Genomic DNA, 23,729 nt, shown 5'->3' on the forward strand with positions numbered 1-23,729 from the left:
TCAAGCATCAAAGCTCAACAAAATTGAGTTTTGTACCATTAGAATGAATGAATACTTCCCAATGGGCATCAGAATTGTCATAGCAAGTTAATAAAACAACAAATCTTCAAAATCTAGGAAAGCAGGAATTTTAAAACAGAATATTCAGTTAACAACTGCAATTGAAAGGTGCAGTTATGTAGAAGCGACTAGCGCAATGTCAAATTCAAGCAAAACCGACCCTAACAGAAACGTCCCGCAAAATCGACCCTAACATGAACAGGAAAAACAAGACCAAAGACGGAAATGCAACATTAGTAGAAAACTCTACGCGAGGAAAATGACAGAAGCAAACTATTAAAAACTAGGCAAAATGAGGACTTTCAAATGAGCTGAGTGAAAGCATTCAAGGAACTATGAAACTTAACGGCTGAACGGAATACAGCCAGCCGAAAATATGGAACAAGAAGAGTCAAATTGTAAATCCATATTATTACTAGGCACAATAGTTCTAAAAATCAAAAATCATCAAAAAACTCTTCGCAATGAGCATTAAAACTCAACAAAACTGAGTTTTGTACCATTAACATGAATCAATCCTTCCCATCGGGCATCACAGTTAATACAGCAAGTTATACATACAAAAAATCTTCAAAATCTAAGAAAGCAGGAAATTTGTACAGAATTTTTTATTCAACTGCAATTGAACGGTCTAATGATGTAGAAACGATCAACAGTGTCAAAAGCTCGTTCTATAAAGCAAAATAATTCCATGATCAACTACGATCAAATTCTTGCAACCAGCAATAACGGCATCTAACAACAAGAGCAAAAAGAAGCTCAAAAACGGAACAACATTATAGCAGGGAACATCTGCGCAAGGAAAATGAAATCAGGACAAAGCCTGACGGACGGAACTACAATATAATAACAAAACACAGCTCGTCGAAAAAGTAACAAGAGAGGAAAAAACATAGCTTTCCAAGAGAGGTAAAATACGGACACATCAAAACAATGGAAGACGAGAAAATTTAACAGGAAATCAGGTTTGAGTTATCATCATGAATCATTCGTTCGCATCAAGCATCACAGTCAAACCAACTAATCAAATTGTTCGCTGATAATAAAGAATTGTCAGTTCATGTAAAAGTTTTTAGCGATAGCAACATATTCTGAGCTGAGTAAAAACTGCCTAGTAAAATCGGTAAACGTCTATCCGAAAACATGGAACGAGAAGAATAAAATTGTAAATCCATTTCTTTAATACTAGGCAATCAGATGACACACTAACAATCAGCATCAAATATTTCTTCGCATCAAGCATCAAAGCTCAACAAAATTGAGTTTTGTACCATTAGAATGAATGAATACTTCCCAATGGGCATCAGAATTGTCATAGCAAGTTAATAAAACAACAAATCTTCAAAATCTAGGAAAGCAGGAATTTTAAAACAGAATTTTCAGTTAACAACTGCAATTGAAAGGTGCAGTTATGTAGAAGCGACTAGCGCAATGTCAAATTCAAGCAAAACCGACCCTAACAGAAACATGTCCCGCAAAATCGACCCTAACATGAACAGGAAAAACAAGACCAAAGACGGAACTGCAACATTAGTAGAAAACTCTACGCGAGGAAAATGACAGAAGCAAACTATTAAAAACTAGGCAAAATGAGGACTTTCAAATGAGCTGAGTGAAAGCATTCAAGGAACTATGAAACTTAACGGCTGAACGGAATACAGCCAGCCGAAAATATGGAACAAGAAGAGTCAAATTGTAAATCCATATTATTACTAGGCACAATAGTTCTAAAAATCAAAAATCATCAAAAAACTCTTCGCAATGAGCATTAAAACTCAACAAAACTGAGTTTTGTACCATTAACATGAATCAATCTTTCCTATCGGGCATCACATTAAAAATAGTAAGGAAAACATACGGAAAATGTTCAAAATCTAGGAAAGCAGGAAACTTATACTGTATTTTTTCAAACAACTGAAATTGAAAGGTCTAATGATATAGAAGCGATTAACACTGTCAAAAGCTAAAGCAAAACAATTCCATGATCAATTACTATCGAATCCTTGCACCCAGCCTTAACGATATGCAACAATAAGAGGAAAAAGCAATAAGACGGAACAACATTATAACAGGTCACATTTACGGAATGAAAAAAGAAATCAAGACGTGAAGCCTGGTGGATGGAACTACAGTATATTAAGACAACACAGCTAAATAAAAAAAAGGAGAAGGGCAAGAGCATAGCTGTCCAAGACAGGCAAAATATGGACACATCAAAACAATGGAAGACAAGAGGAAAAACTTTAACAGAAAATCAGTTTAGCGTTATCATCATGAATGATTCCTTCGCATCAAGCATCACAGTCAAACCAACTAATCAAATTGCTCACTGATGTTAAATCATTGGCAGTTCATGCAATTTTTTTTTTAGCTAGAGCAAGATACTCTGAGCTGAGTGAAAAATTTTAAGGAACTAAAAATCTTAACGGAAAACAGCAATCCGAAGGCATGGAACAGGAAGAGTAAAAATGTAAATCAATATTATTAAAACTAGGCAACAATTGACACACGAGGAACTCTAAAGAAGAAGTTGTTAGTTCTAAAAATCAAGAATTATTAAAAAAAACCCTTTGGATTGAGCATTAAAACTCAACAAATACCATTAATATGAATCAATCCTTTCCATCGGGCATCACAATTAACATAGCAAGTTAAACATACAAAAAAACTCAAAATCTAGGAAAGCAGGAAATTAATACTGTATTTTCCAAACAACTAAAATTGAAATGTCTAATGATGTAAAAGCAATCAACACTCAAAAGCCCGTTCTATAAAGCAAAACAATTACCTCATCAATCACTATCAAATCCTTGCACCCAGCAATAACGGAATCTAATAATAAGAGGAAAGAGAATCCTAAAAGACGGAACAACATTATAACAGGGCATATCCACGCCATGAAAATGAAACCATGACATGAAGCCTGACGGACCGAACTACAGTATAAAAACAAGACACAGCTATTTGAAAAAAAAGAGAAAGGAAAGAACATACATAGCTTTACAAGCCAGGCAATATATGGACACATACCAAAACAAAGAAAAAGACAACAAACTTTAACAGAAAATCAATATCGCGTTAGTGTTATGAATCATTCTTTCGCATCAAGCATCACAGTCACCAACTAATCAAATTGCTAACTGATGTTATATAATTGACAGTTCATGCAATTTTTTCTAGCTAAATTTTAAATCATTTTTTGTTGTACTAGGCAAAAATTGACACACGCGGAACTCCAAAGATTTGTTAGTACTGAAAGTCAAAAATTATAATCAAAGAATTCTTCGCATCAAGCATTAAAAAATCAAAATTGGGTTTTGTACCATTAACATGAATCAATCCTTCCTATCGGGCATCACAGCTACTACAGCAAGTTATACGAAAATCTTCAAAATCTAAGACAGCAGGAAATTTGTACAGAAGTTTTTATTCAACTGCAATTGAAGGTTCTAATGATGTAGAAGCGATCAAGTGTCAAAAGCTCGTTATATAAGGCAAAATAATTCCATGATCAACTACTATCAAATTCTTGCACCCAGCAATAACGGCATCTAACAAAAAGAGCAAAAAGAAGCCCAAAAGACGGAAGAACATAGCAGGGAACATCTACGGAATGAAAATGAAATCAAGACATTAAGCCTGACGGACTGAACTACAGTAAAATAACAACACACAGCTCGTTGAAAAAGTAACAAGAGAAAGGAAAGAACATAGCTTTCCAAGACAGGCAAAATGCGAACATCAAAACAATGGAAGACAAGAGAAAAAACTTTACCAGAAAATCAGTTTTTAGTTATCATCATGAATCATTCCTTCGCATCAAGCATCACAGTCAAACCAACTAATCAAATTGCTCACTGATGTTAAATCATTGACAGTTCATGCAATTTTTTTTTAGCTAGAGCAAGATATTCTGAGCTGAGTGAAAATATTCCCGGAACTAAAAAATTTAACGGAAAACAGGCAATCCAAAACACGGAAAATGGAACGATCAACACTGTCAGAAGCTCGTTCTATAAAGAAAACAATTCCATGACCAATCACTATCGAACCCCTGCACCCAGCAATAAAGGCGTCTAACAAGAGCAAAAAAGCCCAAAAGACAACAACATAACAGTGAACATCAACGCAATGAAAATGAGATCAAGACATGAAGCCTGACGGATAGAACTACAGTATAATAACACCAAACAGCTACTTAAAAAATAATTAGGAGAAATGAGAGAACACAGTTTTCCAAGACAGGCAAACAATGGACACATCAAAACAAGGGAAGACAAGAGAAATAACTTTACCAGAAAATCAGTTTTTAGTTATCATCATGAATCATTCCTGCGCATCAAGCATCACAGTCAAACGAACTAATCAAATTGCTCACTGATGTTAAATCATTGACAGTTCATGGAATTTTTTTATCTAGAGCAAGATACTCTGAGCTGAGTGAAAAATTTCAAGGAACTAAAAATCTTAACGGAAAAACACCAATCCGAAGACACGACACGAAGAGTAAAAATATGTAAATCCATATTATTAATACTAGGCAAGAAAGGACACACGAGGAAATCTGAATAAGACGATGTTAAATCTAAAAATCAAAAATCATCAAAAAAATTTGCATTGAGCATCAAAAGAGTTTTGTACCATTAACATGAATGAATCCTTCTCATCGACCATCGCAATTACTATAGCAAGTTAAACATACGAAAAATCTTTACAATCTAAGAAAGCAGGAAATTCATACTGTATTTTTTCAAACAACTGAAATTGAAAGGTCTAAAAATATAGAAGCAATCAACACTGTCAAATTGCTCACTGATGTTAAATCATTGACAGTTCATGCAATTTTTTTTTTAGCTAGAGCAAGATATTCTGAGCTGAGTGAAAATAATCCCGGAACTAAAAAATTTAACAGACAACAGGCAATCCAAAACACGGAAAATCGATCAACACTGTCAGAAGCTCGTTCTATAAAGAAAACAATTCCATGACCAATAACTATCGAACCCCTGCACCCAACAATAAAGGCGTTTAACAAGAGCAAAAAAGCCCAAAAGACAGAACAACATAACAGTGAACATCAACGCAATGAAAATGAGATCAAGACATGAAGCCTGACGGATAGAACTACAGTATAATAACACCAAACAGCTACTTAAAAATTATTAAGAGAAATGAATGAACACAGTTTTCCAAGACAGGCAAACAATGGACACATCAAAACAAGGGATGACAAGAGAAATAACTTTACCAGAAAATCAGTTTTTAGTTATCATCATGAATCATTCCATCGCATCAAGCATCACAGTCAAACGAACTAATCAAATTGCTCACTGATGTTAAATCATTGACAGTTCAAGGAATTTTTTTAAGCTAGAGTAAGATACTCTGAGCTGAGTGAAAAATTTCAGGAAACTAAAAATCAAACGGAAAACAGCAATCCGAAGACACGGAACACGAAGAGTAAAAATGTAAATCCATATTATTAATACTAGGCAAGAAAGGACACACGAGGAACTCTGAATAAGACGATGTTAGTTCTAAAAATCAAAAATCATCAAAAAAAATTGCATTGAGCATCAAAAGAGTTTTGTACCATTAACATGAATCAATCCTTCCCATCGACCATCGCAATTATTACAGCAAGTTAAACATACGAAAAATCTTTAAAATCTTGGAAAGCAGGAAATTTATACTGTATTTTTTCAAACAACTGAAATTGAAAGGTCTAAAAATATAGAAGCAATCAACACTGTCAAAGCTCGTTCTATAAAGCAAAACAATTCCCTGATCAATCACTATCGAATCCTTGCACCCAGCAATAACGGTATCTAACAATAAGAGGAAAAAGAAGCCCAAAAGACGGAACAACACAATCGACCATCACATGTAATATAGCAAGTTAAACATACGAAAACTCTTTATAATCTAGGAAAGCAGGAAATTTATACTATTATTTCAAACAACTGAAATTGAAAGGTCTAAAGATATAGACGCAATCAACAATATAACAGGGCACATCTAAGCAATGAAAAAGAAATCAAGACGAAGCCTGATGAACGGAACTACAGTATAATAACACAACACAGCTAAATGAAATAATAAGAGAAAGGAAAGAACATAGCTGTCCAAGACAGGCAAAATATGGACACATATAAAAAAAGGGAAGATACAAAAAAAGAGAAAATAATTTAACAGAAAATCAGTTTTGAGTTATCATCTAGAATAATTCCTTCGCATCAAGCATCACAGTCAAACCATATAATCAAATTGCTCACTGATAATAAAGCATTGACACTTCATGTAATATTTTTTAGCTAGAGCCAAATATTCTGAGCCGAGTGAAACTATTCAAGGAACTAAATATCTTCTTGGAAAACAGCAATCCGAAGACATGGAACAGGAAGAGTAAAAATGAAAATCCATATTATTAATACTTGGCAAAAAAAGGACACACGAGGAACTCTGAAGAAGACGATGTTAGTTCTAAAAATCGAAAATCATCAAAACTCTTTGCATTGAGCATCAAAACTCAACAGAACTGAGTTTTGTACCATTAACATAAATCAATGCTTCCTATCGGGCATCACAATTTAAATAGTAAGTTAAACATACGAAAAATGTTCAAAATCTAAGACAGCAGGAAATTTGTACAAATTTTTTATTCAACTGCAATTGAAGGTTCTAATGATGTAGAAGCGATCAAGTGTCAAAAGCTCGTTCTATAAGGCAAAATAATTCCATGATCAACTACTATCAAATTCTTGCACCCAGCAATAACGGCATCTAACAACAAGAGCAAAAAGAAGCCCAAAAGACGGAAGAACATAGCAGGGAACATCTACGGAATGAAAATGAAATCAAGACATTAAGCCTGACGGACTGAACTACAGTAAAATAACAACACACAGCTCGTTGAAAAAGTAAAAAGAGAAAGCAAAGAACATAGCTTTCCAAGACAGGCAAAATGCGAACATCAAAACAATGGAAGACAAGAGAAAAAACTTTACCAGAAAATCAGTTTTTAGTTATCATCATGAATCATTCCTTCGCATCAAGCATCACAGTCAAACCAACTAATCAAATTGCTCACTGATGTTAAATCATTGACAGTTCATGCAATTTTTTTTAGCTAGAGCAAGATATTCTGAGCTGAGTGAAAATATTCCCAGTACTAAAAAATTTAACGGAAAACAGGCAATCCAAAACACGGAAAATGGAACGATCAACACTGTCAGAAGCTCGTTCTATAAAGAAAACAATTCCATGACCAATCACTATCGAACCCCTGCACCCAGCAATAAAGGCGTCTAACAAGAGCAAAAAAGCCCAAAAGACAACAACATAACAGTGAACATCAACGCAATGAAAATGAGATCAAGACATGAAGCCTGACGGATAGAACTACAGTATAATAACACCAATCAGCTACTTAAAATATAATTAAGAGAAATGAAAGAACACAGTTTTCCAAGACAGGCAAACAATGGACACATGAAAACAAGGGAAGACAAGAGAAATAACTTTACCAGAAAATCAGTTTTTAGTTATCATCATGAATCATTCCTTCGCATCAAGCATCACAGTCAAACGAACTAATCAAATTGCTCACTGATGTTAAATCATTGACAGTTCATGGAATTTTTTTTATCTAGAGCAAGATACTCTGAGCTGAGTGAAAAATTTCAGGAAACTAAAAATCAAACGGAAAACACCAATCCGAAGACACGGAACACGAAGAGTAAAAATGTAAATCCATATTATTAATACTAGGCAAGAAAGGACACACGAGGAACTCTGAATAAGACGATGTTAGTTCTAAAAATCAAAAATCATCAAAAAAATTTGCATTGAGCATCAAAAGAGTTTTGTACCATTAACATGAATGAATCCTTCCCATCGACCATCGCAATTATTATAGCAAGTTAAACATACGAAAAATCTTTACAATCTAAGAAAGCAGGAAATTCATACTGTATTTTTTCAAACAACTGAAATTGAAAGGTCTAAAAATATAGAAGCAATCAACACTGTCAAATTGCTCACTGATGTTAAATCATTGACAGTTCATGCAATTTTTTTTAGCTAGAGCAAGATATTCTGAGCTGAGTGAAAATAATCCCGGAACTAAAAAATTTAACAGACAACAGGCAATCCAAAACACGGAAAATCGATCAACACTGTCAGAAGCTCGTTCTATAAAGAAAACAATTCCATGACCAATAACTATCGAACCCCTGCACCCAGCAATAAAGGCGTCTAACAACAAGAGCAAAAAAGCCCAAAAGACAACAACATAACAGTGAACATCAACGCAATGAAAATGAGATCAAGACATGAAGCCTGACGGATAGAACTACAGTATAATAACACCAAACAGCTACTTAAAAATTATTAAGAGAAATGAATGAACACAGTTTTCCAAGACAGGCAAACAATGGACACATCAAAACAAGGGAAGACAAGAGAAATAACTTTACCAGAAAATCAGTTTTTAGTTATCATCATGAATCATTCCATCGCATCAAGCATCACAGTCAAACGAACTAATCAAATTGCTCACTGATGTTAAATCATTGACAGTTCAAGGAATTTTTTTAAGCTAGAGTAAGATACTCTGAGCTGAGTGAAAAATTTCAGGAAACTAAAAATCAAACGGAAAACAGCAATCCGAAGACACGGAACACGAAGAGTAAAAATGTAAATCCATATTATTAATACTAGGCAAGAAAGGACACACGAGGAACTCTGAATAAGACGATGTTAGTTCTAAAAATCAAAAATCATCAAAAAAAATTTGCATTGAGCATCAAAAGAGTTTTGTACCATTAACATGAATCAATCCTTCCCATCGACCATCGCAATTATTACAGCAAGTTAAACAAACGAAAAATCTTTAAAATCTAGGAAAGCAGGAAATTTATACTGTATTTTTTCAAACAACTGAAATTGAAAGGTCTAAAAATAAAGAAGCAATCAACACTGTCAAAGCTCGCTCTATAAAGCAAAACAATTCCCTGATCAATCACTATCGAATCTTTGCACCCAGCAATAACGGTATCTAACAATAAGAGGAAAAGGAAGCCCAAAAGACGGAACAACACAATCGACCATCACAAGTAATATAGCAAGTTAAACATACGAAAACTCTTTATAATCTAGGAAAGCAGGAAAATTATACTATTATTTCAAACAACTGAAATTGAAAGGTCTAAAGATATAGAAGCAATCAACAATATAACAGGGCACATCTAAGCAATGAAAAAGAAATCAAAACGAAGCCTGATGGACGGAACTACAGTATAATAACACAACACAGCTAAATGAAATAATAAGAGAAAGGAAAGAACATAGCTGTCCAAGACAGGCAAAATATGGACACATATAAAAAAAGGGAAGATACAAAAAAGAGAAAATAATTTAACAGAAAATCAGTTTTGAGTTATCATCTAGAATAATTCCTTCGCATCAAGCATCACAGTCAAACCATATAATCAAATTGCTCACTGATAATAAAGCATTGACAGTTCATGTAATATTTTTTAGCTAGAGCCAAATATTCGGAACCGAGTGAAACTATTCAAGGAACTAAATATCTTCTTGGAAAACAGCAATCCGAAGACATGGAACAGGAAGAGTAAAAATGAAAATCCATATTATTAATACTTGGCAAAAAAAGGACACACGAGGAACTCTGAAGAAGACGATGTTAGTTCTAAAAATCGAAAATTATCAAAACTCTTTGCATTGAGCATCAAAACTCAACAGAACTGAGTTTTGTACCATTAACATAAATTAATGCTTCCTATCGGGCATCACAATTTAAATAGTAAGTTAAACATACGAAAAATGTTCAAAATCTAGGAAAGCAGGAAAATTACACTGTATTTTCTCAAACAACTGAAATTGAAAGGTCTAATGGTGTAGAAGCGATCAACACTGTCAAAAGCCCGTTTTTTAAAGCAAAACCTTTCCATGATGAATTACTATAGAATACTTGCACCCAGCAATAACCGCATCTAACAATAAGAGGAAAACGAAACAAAAAGACGGAACGACATTATAACAGGGCACATCTACGCAATGAAAAAGAAATCAAGACGTTAAGCCTGATGGACGGAACTACAGTATAATAACACAACACAGCTAAATGAAATAATAAGAGAAAGGAAAGAACATAGCTGTCCAAGACAGGCAAAATATGGACACATATAAAAAAAGGGAAGATACAAAAAAAAATAATTTAACAGAAAATCAGTTTTGAGTTATCATCTAGAATAATTCCTTCGCATCAAGCATCACAGTCAAACCATATAATCAAATTGCTCACTGATAATAAAGCATTGACAGTTCATGTAATATTTTTTAGCTAGAGCCAAATATTCTGAGCCGAGTGAAACTATTCAAGGAACTAAATATCTTCATGGAAAACAGCAATCCGAAGACATGGAACAGAAAGAGTAAAAATGAAAATCCATATTATTAATACTTGGCAAAAAAAAGGACACACGGGGAACTCTGAAGAAGACGATGTTAGTTCTTAAAATCGAAAATCATCAAAACTCTTTCCATTGAGCATCAAAACTCAACAGAACTGAGTTTTGTACCATTAACATAAATCAATGCTTCCTATCGGGCATCACAATTTAAATAGTAAGTTAAACATACGAAAAATGTTCAAAATCTAGGAAAGCAGGAAAATTACACTGTATTTTTTCAAACAACTGAAATTGAAAGGTCTAATGGTGTAGAAGCGATCAACACTGTCAAAAGCCCGTTTTTTAAAGCAAAACCTTTCCATGATGAATTACTATAGAATACTTGCACCCAGCAATAACCCTATCTAACAATTAGAGGAAAACGAAACAAAAAGACGTAACGACATTAACAGGGCACATCTACGCAATGAAAAAGAAATCAAGACGTGAAGCCTGATGGACGGAACTACAGTATAAAAACACAACACAGCTAAATGAAAAAATAAGAGAAAGGAAAAAACATAGCTGTCAAAGACAGGTAAAATATGGACACGTATCAGAATAAAAGAAGACAAGAGAAAAAACTTTAACAGTAATTATTATTGAAAACAATTAGTATCAAAGAAATAGAAAGCACTAGCTTTGAACAAAAACGAATAAATCGATAAACTTAGCACCTGTTAGCAGCATCAGAGACCTATCCCCAATGAGATTCAATGATAAGACATCAAAAGGTACAATAAACACTTACAGAACTCAAAAATTCACTCTACATTTTTGAGAAAAATTAGTGTCAAAGTCATGAAAACCACTAGCTATTAACTCGACTCGTTAATTAGATTATTTTATGCCGCATTAGCAAACAATCAGACCTGTCATTAATGACACTAAAGGTTAAGACAAAAGATAATTTTAAAAAAAGGGGCAAAAACTATAATTCACTAATATTTTATGACAAATAGTGCTAAAGTCATAAAACTTAAAGCTGACCCTTAATGAATTCAGGCAAAGGCAAATAGGCACAATTAGAACACATATGTACCGTCTCAAAAGCACTGAAGGAGAGGTAACTCTGGAAACAGAAGTCAAATAAACGCACCTGAAAATCCATCTCGAATAAAGCCAAATTGTTCAAACACCAATTTTGTCACTCCACAAGGTATTTTGAAAAAAGTCACGCCTCAAACCTACTCGAGTTTTCGCTCTCTTTACTATTTCAGTGTGACCAATATAACCACTCAAATTTGACTTCTCACTGACGTGAAAAGCCGAAAAAAGCCTGAACAGATCTTAAAAAAGACAGCGCACCAATACAATTCACATTCTTTGAATTGTAAAAAAAGGAGAGCGCCTAAATAATAGCCGTTTGAGAGGCTGACGGCGGATATTAAAAACTTACAATTGAGTGTTGCCTGGCCTGTTCGTATCCCTCTTGGTCAATCTCCAGACCCTTTTCCTCTGCCATGAGAGTGGTCAGGTCCACCGGGAAACCATAGGTCTCATACAGTCGCCACACCAGATGTCCTGCACACAACACACAACTGCGTCATTAGTATCACCCAAAAAGTTGCATATTTAAACGACAATTAAAAAGGGTATACACACACACTGCTTTATGTGATTTCACTTAGCATAACTTTTGGAAAGTCAAATTTTTTATGACTGCATCTCAGCAATTTCTAATATTACATCTCAGTTTCAGGTAGCAAAGCACTCAAAATAAAACAACTGTGAAAGAATAAAATTCTACTGTCCATTAGAGTTCGGCCTTATTGTCTCTTTCTACATTTATCTACTGTGCCCACTAGACTTTAAAACATATCGACTAACCTCCGGCAAATTGCTCTCAAACAACAAGCGAGCGGTACGCTTCGTATTACCCAGATATAGATGCTAATAATAATATCTTCAACTAATTCGCTGCCACTGCAGACTATCCAGAAACCCATCTTGAAGCCCTTTGAACAATTCATTGACACGTAAAGATTGAAAACCTAGAAAAAGGACAAAAAATTCAAAAAAAAAGTTTTTAAAATTGTGGATAAAAATATCTTTAAAACTATTCTTCAAATATATTCAAAACTATATCTTCAAAACTACCACTTATATGCATGCCCTAAAACAATATTTATTTGCCTTAAGACACCCGAAAATTTATATTATTTGTAATTAGGTTTGCATTCCAATAACATATACTTCAGAAAACTATCCAGTAACCCATCATCAAGCCCTTAAACCAATTCAATGACTCCCGAAGATTTAAAAAACGCGAAAAAGGGGTGCGTCCACAAAAACTAAAAAAAAGGCAAATTGTAATTCAGTTTGCTTTACAATAACATAGACCTCAAAAAACAGGTATGAAAAGCATCTCCAGCTTTCACTAAGCTACTATGAGTTTCAACCAATTTCAATTGAAGACCCGTTCTAAAAAACGAACATGAAAAACGAACAACACAATTTTAAGGTCAAAAACTTTATTTAGAGGTTACCAGCAGCCTCAGTACTATAAGCGCATTGAATCTTATTAAGACCAGCTTCTATTAATTCCTAATACCCGCCGAGTTTTACCTGTTTATCTCGTTTCGAACGCTGAAAGTTATCAGAAAAATGAGAAAACATCTTAAGAAAAAAGACAACACAGCAATACAATCCAAATCTGTTGGATTGTAAAAAAACCATAGACACCGAAGAATAGCTACGATCAGCTCACAGTTTCGCAGCTATGAAACACCAGTCAGCAACTTCGCATAAAAAATACTAGAACGCAAACTTGGCATGCGCATTTTCAGCTATTTCTGGCATTGAGCAGGTGGAAAATCTGTCGTGGTCGATAACACGGGTCAAAGAATTCAATAAGTTGAATTTTAAATTAAAATTTGAACTGAAAATATACAAAAATTAGCTTGTATTTATAGTGGTTATCTATGCGAAAATATACAGAGAAAATTTAGATTAGCTAAAAATATTTTACATGATTGGCATGTGAATAGATCTTAACTTCGAATCCCGGAGGTGATTTTCTATTTTCATCAACATTTCATGAGAATCATATAAGGCTTGGGTACAATCGAGTTCATTAGTTGGAGGTCGGTGGATGTTAAAATCATGTTTCTGTTGGTGGGAGAATTTGCTTCTGACATATGATTGATAGGTCAATAAGATAATGATAGCGCAAACAAAATTAGAATTGAGTTTAGTTTTGTGGCCATTACTTATCGACACAGCAAAAAAGTTCGTCAGGTAAGTTCTTCTTTCGTTCTTTGAAACTTTAATAAAGAAAACTTCTAAGTTTCTTGATGTTTCTTGGAAACCATCACATCCTTCCTCCTTTTTAAGCAAGTTTGTGGGTATAGGTTCTCCAAATCTGTCGGGTTGTTTTCTGTTTCTTGCTGATGTTCGTGGAGGCTCTGAGGTTTCGGGTTGTTGGTGCTCTGCAGATGATGTGGCTGCAGAAGCTTCATCTTGAAGTGAAGGTCCCACATCTGTGCTCTGAAGTTGTTCTGATTGAGATATGGTCTCCTCCACTGCTGGTTCAGTTTTCACATTGTCCTCGTCTAGTCTAGCAATTTGGTTGTCGCTCACTAGAATAGTCCGTGCTGAGTTTTCGGATTGTATGGAAGATGTGTTCAAGCCCTTCCTGATGATGAAGGTAGCAGGAACTGTCTTTGTGTTTTCGTTGGCCTTGAACAGAATGGGTTCGCACAAGTCGAAATCTGCTATTGCTGGTAGTCTCACTCTGCGTCCCAACAAGAGTTCAACTGGAGTTTTGCTCCTCGTCTTTGAAGTGTTACGATGTGTCATCAGTGCCCTTTGCAGGAATGCTCCAAATTACACATTAAGGTTGGGACTCCACGCTTGAAGTGCCCGCTTCACTGTCTGAACTGCTCTTTCAGCTAGTCCATTAGCTCTTGGATGATAGACGGGTGATTCTATTTTCTTAATTCCCCGTGATTCACACCACTGTTTAAGCTCACCACTTACAAATTCAGGACCATTATCAGATACTAAAGTATTTGGTATTCCGAATCTTGCAAAGATTTGACTAAGATATATTTTAACTGTTTCTGATGTTCTATTTCCCGCGGAGAGGCTTCTATCCAACCAGAATCTGCGTCAACAATTACTAAGATATTGCCTTGGTCCTTAACATAACCCCAGTCCATGTGTAGCCGTTCCCAAACGTCGGCATCTGGCCACGTAGAGACTGTTTTTCCCAGGCTAGGCCTGTTCAATTGACAATTCTTACATTTACCAACAAAGTGTTGAACGTCTTGGGTAATGCCAGGCCACCATGCTATCAGTCTGACCGATGCCTCAGTTGCATTCTTCCCGGGATGTGTATCATGCGCTTTTGCCAAAACCAAGTGTCGTAGTTTGGGTGGAATGAAAGGAACAACACCTCTGAAGATGATTCCATTATGTAAAGTAAGTGGATCTTTCTGTTGTTCGAATCCTTTTTCCGCTTCTGGACATTGTTTCCAATTGCCACTTTTGATTCGTTTCATTATGTCCTGGAAAAGTCTGTTTGTTCCAATTTCAGTTTTGATTTCTGCTTGGGTCACCAAATCACTCTGGGCGAAGTCGATGTTATTGATTGCGAAGCACACTCGATCGTTGTCCGATTCGTCTTCATCAAAATCAATTCTGCTCAAAGCATCTGCATGGGGTATCTGCTCTCCTGGCGTGTACTTCAACTCATAGTCAAAACCCATTAGAGCTATTGCCCATCTTGTGATTCTCGCTGATGCTGTCTTCGGGATCTCCTCGTCTGGTGCAAAGAGATATTTGAGTTGTTTGTGGTCAGTCTGTAGGGTAAATCGTCTTCCATGAAGGAATTGTTTTAGTCTTGTGACCACAAACACAATTGCCAGTGCTTCCCGCTCTATGTTCGAGTAGTTTTGCTCCACTGTAGTCAATTTTCTCGATACATATATGACTGGATGTCCTTGCGAAAGAACCCCGCCAATGGCTTTTTCAGAGGCGTCAGTAGTAACTGTTGCTTCTTTTTGTAGACTATATGGCTGTACTAGTGGGTTAGCACATAATTCATTTTTTACGTCTTCAAAGGCTTTTTGTTGCATTTTGCCCCATGAGAAATAGCAATGTTATTTAATGGTAGCATTTTTGTTGCAAAATCAGGAATCATTCTTCCGTAAAAATTAGCTAGCATAACAAACGATTCGAGTTGTTTATTGTTAGTTGGTGCTTTTGCATTTTTTATTTTTCCAACATGTTTGGGATCTGGTGTTATTCCCTCCTTTGAAATGGAGTATCCCAAAAAGCTAACGCTATCGACTGGTTTTGAATTAGATTTTTTTTAAAAGTAACATTTTTCTCAGTCGACTCTTGACTGCAAGCATTCTCTTGTCGAACTGCTCCTTGGTATTTCCATACACCAATACTTCGTCTTGAAAGATCACAACACCTTTGATTCCTTTGAGTGTTGATTCGATGCAATTCTGGAGGATTGAAGAAGAGTTTTTCAATCCCTGAGGTAGTCGGCACATCTTGAACAATCCCTGAGATGTGTTGATTGTGCATATATCTTTTGCTTCTTCGTCAAGTTCAATTTGATATTGATTATCAAAGAGGTTAATTTTGCCAAAGTATGAGGCCCCATGTAGGTTGTGGAAGATTGTCTCCATGTCTGGTATTGGGTAGTCCTCATCCATCACCTTGCCATTGATGTGCACTTTCAAGTCCACGCAAAGTCTCAGTTCTCCATTCTTCTTTCTCTGTCACACCTCTGGAGATTCATTAGTGACTCCTCCTGGCTGTAACGGTTCAAGGATGCCTTGTCTGACCGTTTGTTCCGGCTTCTCTGTAACCTTGTCTTGAAGAGGTAGAGGTATTATTCTGGCTTTGCAGAACATTGGCCGTGTTCCTGGTATCAGCTTCACACGAGCTTTGTAACCCTTCACAGCAGGTAGGTGCTCGGCTGTGATGTTGTTCACACCGTGCTTGGGTAGAAGGTCTCTACCAAGTAGTCCAAATTCTTTATCAGACTGCACAAATGCTAGTTGTTTTTGCGTGAGCCTGCTTCCGTTCCACTCAACGTCACAAGTGATCCCAGAGGCGCCCAGATGACCATCATAAGCTTCGAGATGTCTTGTCTTACCATTCAACTGAGGTTTACCAAGCTCAGTCCATATTTTTGATAATATCACTGTGCTATCTGCACCTGTGTCAACCTGCATTTATACTTTGCAGTTATTTATTGAGATATATTACCATGTCACAGAAATGCTAAATATTTGTTCTTTAGAATAAAACATTCCCATCTCCGATGCTGGAGATGCTTGCTCTGAAGAAACATTTTCTTCGCAAAAGTTATTCTGTTTATTGTACTTACCGAATTTGGTTCGGGTTTACTTCTACACATTTTTGAGAAGTGTCCCACCTTTTCACAGGTGTTGCATTTTTTACTTAGCGCTGGACAGGGTCTACTAGAGTGTGGCTTACCTCCACACCTAGTGCACATGTTGCTTTTATTAGCCGTAATTTTTTTCATTTGGTCTTCGAAAGGTCTTTTTGAAGTTGAACCCAACCTCTTCTATCACATTAAAGGGCTTATTACCTGATGAAGAACTTGCAAAAGCCATTGCTTGACTTCTGAACTGTAAGCTCTCGGTCATTTCAGTAACCGACATTGCTGGTTTTGCTTTAATACTTGCTAGTAGTCTAAGTTTTGCTTCAGGGTCCCTCAAACCTGAGATAAACTTTTTTTTACCAACTCCTCTTCGGGGTTGGCCGCTGTTTTTAGTTTTTCGAAGTCACAATAGCGTGATTCTTCTCTAAGAAGTGCTAGGAAGTCGTCGTCTGACTCCCCTACACCTTGTATTATGGACAGAAATTTCACCCTTTCTGCTGTTACTACTCTCCCTTTAGGAGAAATATAATTTCGCATCGCCAATCTGATGTCTTTATACGGAGTGTCTATCAAATTCCTAGGACTCATTAGGCTCTAATTTTAATAATTGCAACTTGCCCGCACATACTAAGAAAGAGATTGGTTACCTGTAGGTCCTGTACAGTACCATCGTTGTTGACCTTGTCTTCTTTCTTCTCTGCGCGACATTTCGCCACAAAAGACATAATTCACGCAGTAGCTGGTTCTGCATTCTGTAGATCCAAAATTTGTCTGTCTGTAGCTGGCCTGGACACCATTGTCGTGGTCGATAACACGGGTCAAAGAATTCAATAAGTTGAAATTTAAATTAAATTTTGAACTGAAAATATACAAAAATTAGCTTGTATTTATAGTGGTTATCTATGCGAAAATATACAGAGAAAATTTAGATTAGCTAAAAATATTTTACATGATTGGCATGTGAATAGATCTTAACTTCGAATCCCGGAGGTGATTTTCTATTTTCATCAACATTTCATGAGAATCATATAAGGCTTGGGTACAATCGAGTTCATTAGTTGGAGGTCGGTGGATGTTAAAATCATGTTTCTGTTGGTGGGAGAATTTGCTTCTGACATATGATTGATAGGTCAATAAGATAATGATAGCGCAAAAACAAAATTAGAATTGAGTTTAGTTTTGTGGCCATTACTTATCGACACAGCAAAAAAGTTCGTCAGGTAAGTTCTTCTTTCGTTCTTTGAAACTTTAATAAAGAAAACTTCTAAGTTTCTTGATGTTTCTTGGAAACCATCACAAAATCTCCGACAGCTATAGAAAGAAGCCTGCAGGTTAATTCAAAAATCACAAAGTTCACAATGTCGAACAATCTGTGTTACATAAAACTCACCTGGGAGCACTTTGGAGTCCTTCAGTTGATTGATGGTCTTCTCAAACACTCTCTGTCCATGCACGAGCGTCTTTAGGAACTGGTGCTCCTCCTCATTAATGATCTTCTTCACAATATCCACAGTGCACTGGCCACGTACCTCTGGGAACGTATCTCCTAGACACTCTACCACCGTGTCAACCAGGTCAGCAAAGAACCCTGGCTTCGCTTTCAACACCTGAAGCAATCAAATAACAAGCTATTGTAAGAGTAAAGCCATGCAGCCACCCAAATCAACCGATGTTTTGAACTAGTTTTGAAGACAGCCAACAAAATGCCCTACCAAACGAAGATTGTCGTGTCAAAAAAAATTCTGTCCTGTTTCGAAACCGAATTTTTTTTTTTTTAAAAAAAAAACACTTTTCTTGCTCTGCTGACAGAAAAGGCGCACTGTGCAAAACGGACACATAGTAACGTTCAGTTTATTACTTCAACGTATGAGGGGATTTTCTGCACCAAGAACAAAACCATGCGAGCTTTCTTGATGTTTTTTTTGCAAATAAAAATTGAATGTTTAAGCTATTATTGATATTTCTGGCGTGCAGCTAAGTAACGGTTTTCAATTTTGGTCTCTAAATTGATATAACTTGACAGACCGGATAAATTCGAGACATTGGAATTTTATGTCCAAAAGCGCAAAACAGAGTTTCCTTCTTGTAAAACGTAGTAACTCATAACTAATGGTGCTTCCAACTCCGTTTTCTAACAAAAAATCGGGACCTGGTCTAACCCCCCCCCCAGCTTAGTGGATAGATAACCTACACGCCCCAAGACGAGCGTGCCATTTTTTACATAGCACATAGCAACGTGCATTGCGGAATTTCCCTAAATTAGTGTAGAAAGAGTATTAGGCAACCTCATTTGAGAATCGGATGGCACGTCTGAGTATCCTCCTCAGAACGTATCCCCTTCCAGTGTTGTCTGGCCTGCCTCCGTCTGCTATAGCGACAGTGAGTGTCCTCGCATGGTCAGCCAGCACTCTGTATGCCATGTCAATACTGTCCACGTCATCACTCCCCAGTTTGCCACTGTAGGGTCTCACTCCCGATTTCTACATAGCATTAAAAACGATACACAAAAACAAACCACAGCAGAATAGAATAATGCTTAGTTCTACTTATAAAATGCACAAAACATGCATTCCATATCTATTCGGAAAATTTATTCAAATTTAAAATAGTTCTAGCTGAACTTCTTTTCACCTGGCATGGCCTTTAAAAAGGCAGAAAAATAATACGAAAAATAATGACCCACAATTTGAATGATTACATGGAGTTGCTCATTACGTGTGATTCTTATCATTGTAAGCAAATGAAACTTTCAAGCAAATACACAGCCAGTATGCTTCAGTCATCGATACAGTTATCCAATACGGATAGAAAAGACAGAAGGTTCTGACGTGGTGAACTTTGGAACTGAAACTGGTTAGAATGCTTGATTGAGTGTACCTTGTGAATCGCCTCAAATATGGGTGCGAAGACATCTGTGTCGTAGTTAGACTTCTTGTCCTGGATGACAGAGACCACTCTCTCGAATCCCATGCCAGTGTCCACGTGTTTCTTGGGAAGCAGCTTTAGCCCACCACCCACTTCCCTAACAGAACATACGAACACACATACACATCAATATATGAATTTACAACAACACAATATTAATAGTTGATGTGTAAATCAGTTGACTTTTGTTCAATTTTTTTGAGGTTGTATGAATTGAATAAAATTCTCATGAAATCCACGATCTTTAGCAATGACACATTTCTTACTATAAAAAATTGGTAACATTAGCGCAATTTTCCTGTTTAAATGGCGAACAAACAATCCGCAAACCGTATAACGGTCAAACTAAAGCTGATTATGAATGAAATTGAGAGAAGAAAGGAGTAACATCGAGCACTTATTGGTCCAGGTAATCGATACTTGTTATACAAAAATTCCCGTTTTTTTTCTATTTGCTTAAACAAGCCAACTATTCATACATCACAGATATTATCCCACATATACAACAATAGCCTCCTGATAATCAGCTGGAAATAAAACCCATTAGGGTAGCGTAAAGAAAAGAGGGGGGGGGGTATATGTTATATGACCGCGAAGTTGAACCAATGGGGTGGGCTATAACGACCCCAAATGTGCACAGGATTCAGTTAATTACAATATTCGATCCAATTACTTCATTGGTTTCGACCATCAGTGGGTATCAGCCGCCATTTTAAATTGTTAACAGTTACATTGTACTATTACCATTTTCATGTCCAGTCATAAACTGAAAATTTGATGGTGTCAATTGTGATGATTAAACACTGAATCATGAAACCCGACATGTTCATTTTACTCTCTATATCAGCTGTTGATACTAACACTGTATCTCTGAAAAAAACCAACACGGTAATACGCGCTGTATAGATTAGCATACTTTGAATCTATGGAGCCGAGAACGTTGTTTGTGACCAAAAAAACTTCACGAGTAATTCAAGTGTAACAGGAGGCATGAATAACAAGAAATTACAATTTTAATCTGTCAAAAGTTGGGGCGGAAAAAACTTAACAAGCTATGAATATTGCTGACAAAAATATTTTTTAAATTCAAATATATAAGAAATATTTCAATTATTTTCATAATAAACATTTTTTTAAAACTGAAAATAAATATTTCACTATGCTCGCAAAGCTAACCCTTTCAAGGTTTAAGACGGACTGCTATGAAATCAAATCGAATAATGACATCATTAATCGATTTGATTTCATAGCGGTCCGTCTTGAACATTGAAAGCGTTATGAGAACACTCAAAAAGATCTTGAGTGTTAGAGGGAGTTAAGTCATTTATGATCAAAAACTAATCACACAGTTCAGCCTAAAACACAAATAATGTAAGACTTGCTATTACAGTGCAATTTAATTGAGAGATGAGATGTAGCCAAGAGAACTAACTTTTTATGGGTGAAAAACTTAAGCCTAGGAAGTGTTCGAGACCACAAAATCCCAATCGCCAGTCCCGGCCAATAACCACTGAGATATTATTGCTTTGAAAAGCGCTCGCTTACCATCGGTTTCATTTTAGCAAAAGAATTGATTTCTGAATGAGAGCACAATAAAACATATCCGACAGACTGAAGGAAAATAGTCGCATTAGACTCCCATAACCTCGATTGGGATTGGAAAAAAATGACAAACAATGAGAGGATACAGGGACTAGTAACATTACCAATAAGCATCAGATGGCTACCACTAAAGCATAAGATGGCTACTAAGTCTTATGAGAGCACAGTTCCAGGAGCGGGCATATAAAATTGGGCTTCATGGGTTTATCACAATTCTCTCTTCGATTTCGTTTTTTCTAAATAATTTTGTTCAAATTAGATTGCTCTGTTGAGCTACTGCTGCTTAAAAACACTTTGACCAGAATGGGCAAAGCAAACAACTAGCCTAACGAAGAAAGATTTCAGGTTAAATTTCAAGCGTTGGGGGGGGTCGACTTCGAGCAATGGGAGTGGGTGTTGGGAGGGCTAGACGAGAGGGTGCGGAGTTCAGATCATCAGGTGCAGGAGGGTGGACGAGGGAGGTGATCGGGTGGTAGGCAGTAAGGGGTTGACTTGGGGAAGATGGATAAACTTTCAAAAGTGTTGCCGAATCGCATACTTAGAGACTAGTAAGGCCTACGGCTCTATGAAAGCTTCTCAGCCACCTAATGGCCTCCAAGCTTTACATGTTTATCCTGTTTTTGAGGTGGAAAAATTAAAAAGGTCAGGCAAAAAAACCGTTCGAGCAAAAAATCGCAAAAAAAGACCATAGGACTAAAATACTTGCAAACTTTGCTTGAGAGCAATTAATCACGCAAACATCAAGAAGTCAAGCGTGAATAGTCAAACTAAAAATGTTCTAACAAAGGCCAGAAAAGGGCAAGCAAAAAATTTCTTAGATAAGTTTAGAATAAATGATTCAGACTTCCTTTGAGAGCAATTATTTCAAGAAGCCTAGTCATTCTAATTGCAATTCAAAAAAAACGCCGATATTCGGTTTATTTCAAAAGTTTAACCAAATTTCAGAAACACCAAAGTTCGCGGATAGGGGCCTCGAAAAACGTCACGGAAAACAGCAAACAGCATAGAAAAACTAAAAAAAGAGCTTTGAATCGCCGTCTACAATTTAACAAAGGTCGGAAGAAAAGGCGTCGAACAATGTGCGGGAGGGTATGCTCTTCGTAGCTTCAGGATTCAAATGATGAATCCAATTAGAGGATTCAAACAAAATTACTTTTATCGACTAAATTGATATGTTAAGAAGCGTAGAGGTTTCCCGAGAAAAAACAACTAAACATTCCTTGAGGAGTGAGACTAACAAAGCAAAGATGGCGAAAATTGGACAGCAGTCAACAAAATTTTTTTAAGGCGAGGGTGCCAGCTTAGTAGTTGCATATTTATTTTATTTCAATCTATAAAACGTAAGAGCAAATTTTTAAAACCACAAAAAGTTTGGTTAAACATTAACATTTTAATCACTTTATAAACATATGAATATTCGGTCCCTGAATTACTAGAAATAACCACTAAAACCTTGTACTTGTTATCTATTGGAACACGCTCATGCAATTTGATGAATTCTCTAATTAATTTCTCCTTATATTTGTCTCGAGAAATTTCTGATTGATGGTCGTTCTTTCCATTTAGATTTACACACATTTTTCTCAAAAGACTGGAGAGTTCGGAAAATTTGTTTTATCAAAAAATTTCCAAAAATTTTGAACGACGTTTTTTCGGATAATTGAGCTGTTTTATTTGTAACACTTCATCAAATAAAAAAATAGAACAAAATTTTTTTAATCAGAGCTCTGCACGCAAAATTTTAATTCTTATTAGCAGATCCCTTGCGATATCAAATTTATTACGCAAATGGCAAATTTTATATGCAAATTTATTTGCCAATTTATTCTCTGGAGTGATGAAGCTGGCAATGATTCGAGAAAAATCGCACTAAAATTGATTTGTGGCAGGACTAGTGATTTAAAACAAACAATTCTTTCTTTTAACGGTATTAGGTGTCTCACTAAGTACATTGACCTAATAGCAGTAGCCATTTTCGTCAACATTTTGTTATGATTTGCAAATTCTGTTACAATTTGTTGTCAATCATCAAGCTCAGATAACGACATATGACCTTCGGTTTTATGATATTACAATTACAATGAAATTGCTCAATGTGATGCTGATCTTTTTTTTTGGGAAGAAACAATTACTTCGGTTTTATCTCTGGTCAATGTTGAAGTATTCTGTTTCATGTAATTATCAATTTTTTTGAAGACTGTCGATTTTTGTTAGAAGTTCCTGATTCGTTTTGGAGTGAGATATAAATATGTGTCATCTGCGAATGGTAAAACATCTGCGCTTTTCATATTTTCCAA

General features: G+C 36.0%; 1 protein-coding gene across 6 annotated transcripts in view; it reads right to left on the reverse strand.

The window, feature by feature from the left end:
* Positions 1–23,729, reverse strand: part of LOC142343297 (alanine--tRNA ligase, cytoplasmic-like) — a 116,205-nt gene that overhangs the window by 69,730 nt on the left and 22,746 nt on the right. For all 6 annotated transcript variants that reach the window (XM_075395112.1, XM_075395110.1, XM_075395111.1 and 3 more), the window contains 4 exons: positions 19,783–19,927; positions 19,191–19,385; positions 18,296–18,512; positions 11,935–12,059 (listed from right to left, as the gene is read on the reverse strand). In XM_075395112.1, the coding sequence (XP_075251227.1) occupies positions 11,935–12,059; positions 18,296–18,512; positions 19,191–19,385; positions 19,783–19,927 (682 nt within the window). The remainder of the gene's footprint in view (positions 1–11,934; positions 12,060–18,295; positions 18,513–19,190; positions 19,386–19,782; positions 19,928–23,729) is intronic.

The sequence above is a fragment of the Convolutriloba macropyga genome, chromosome 7, assembly GCF_964194025.1.
Source record: "Convolutriloba macropyga chromosome 7, txConMacr16.3, whole genome shotgun sequence".
Lineage (NCBI taxonomy): Eukaryota > Metazoa > Xenacoelomorpha > Acoela > Convolutidae > Convolutriloba > Convolutriloba macropyga.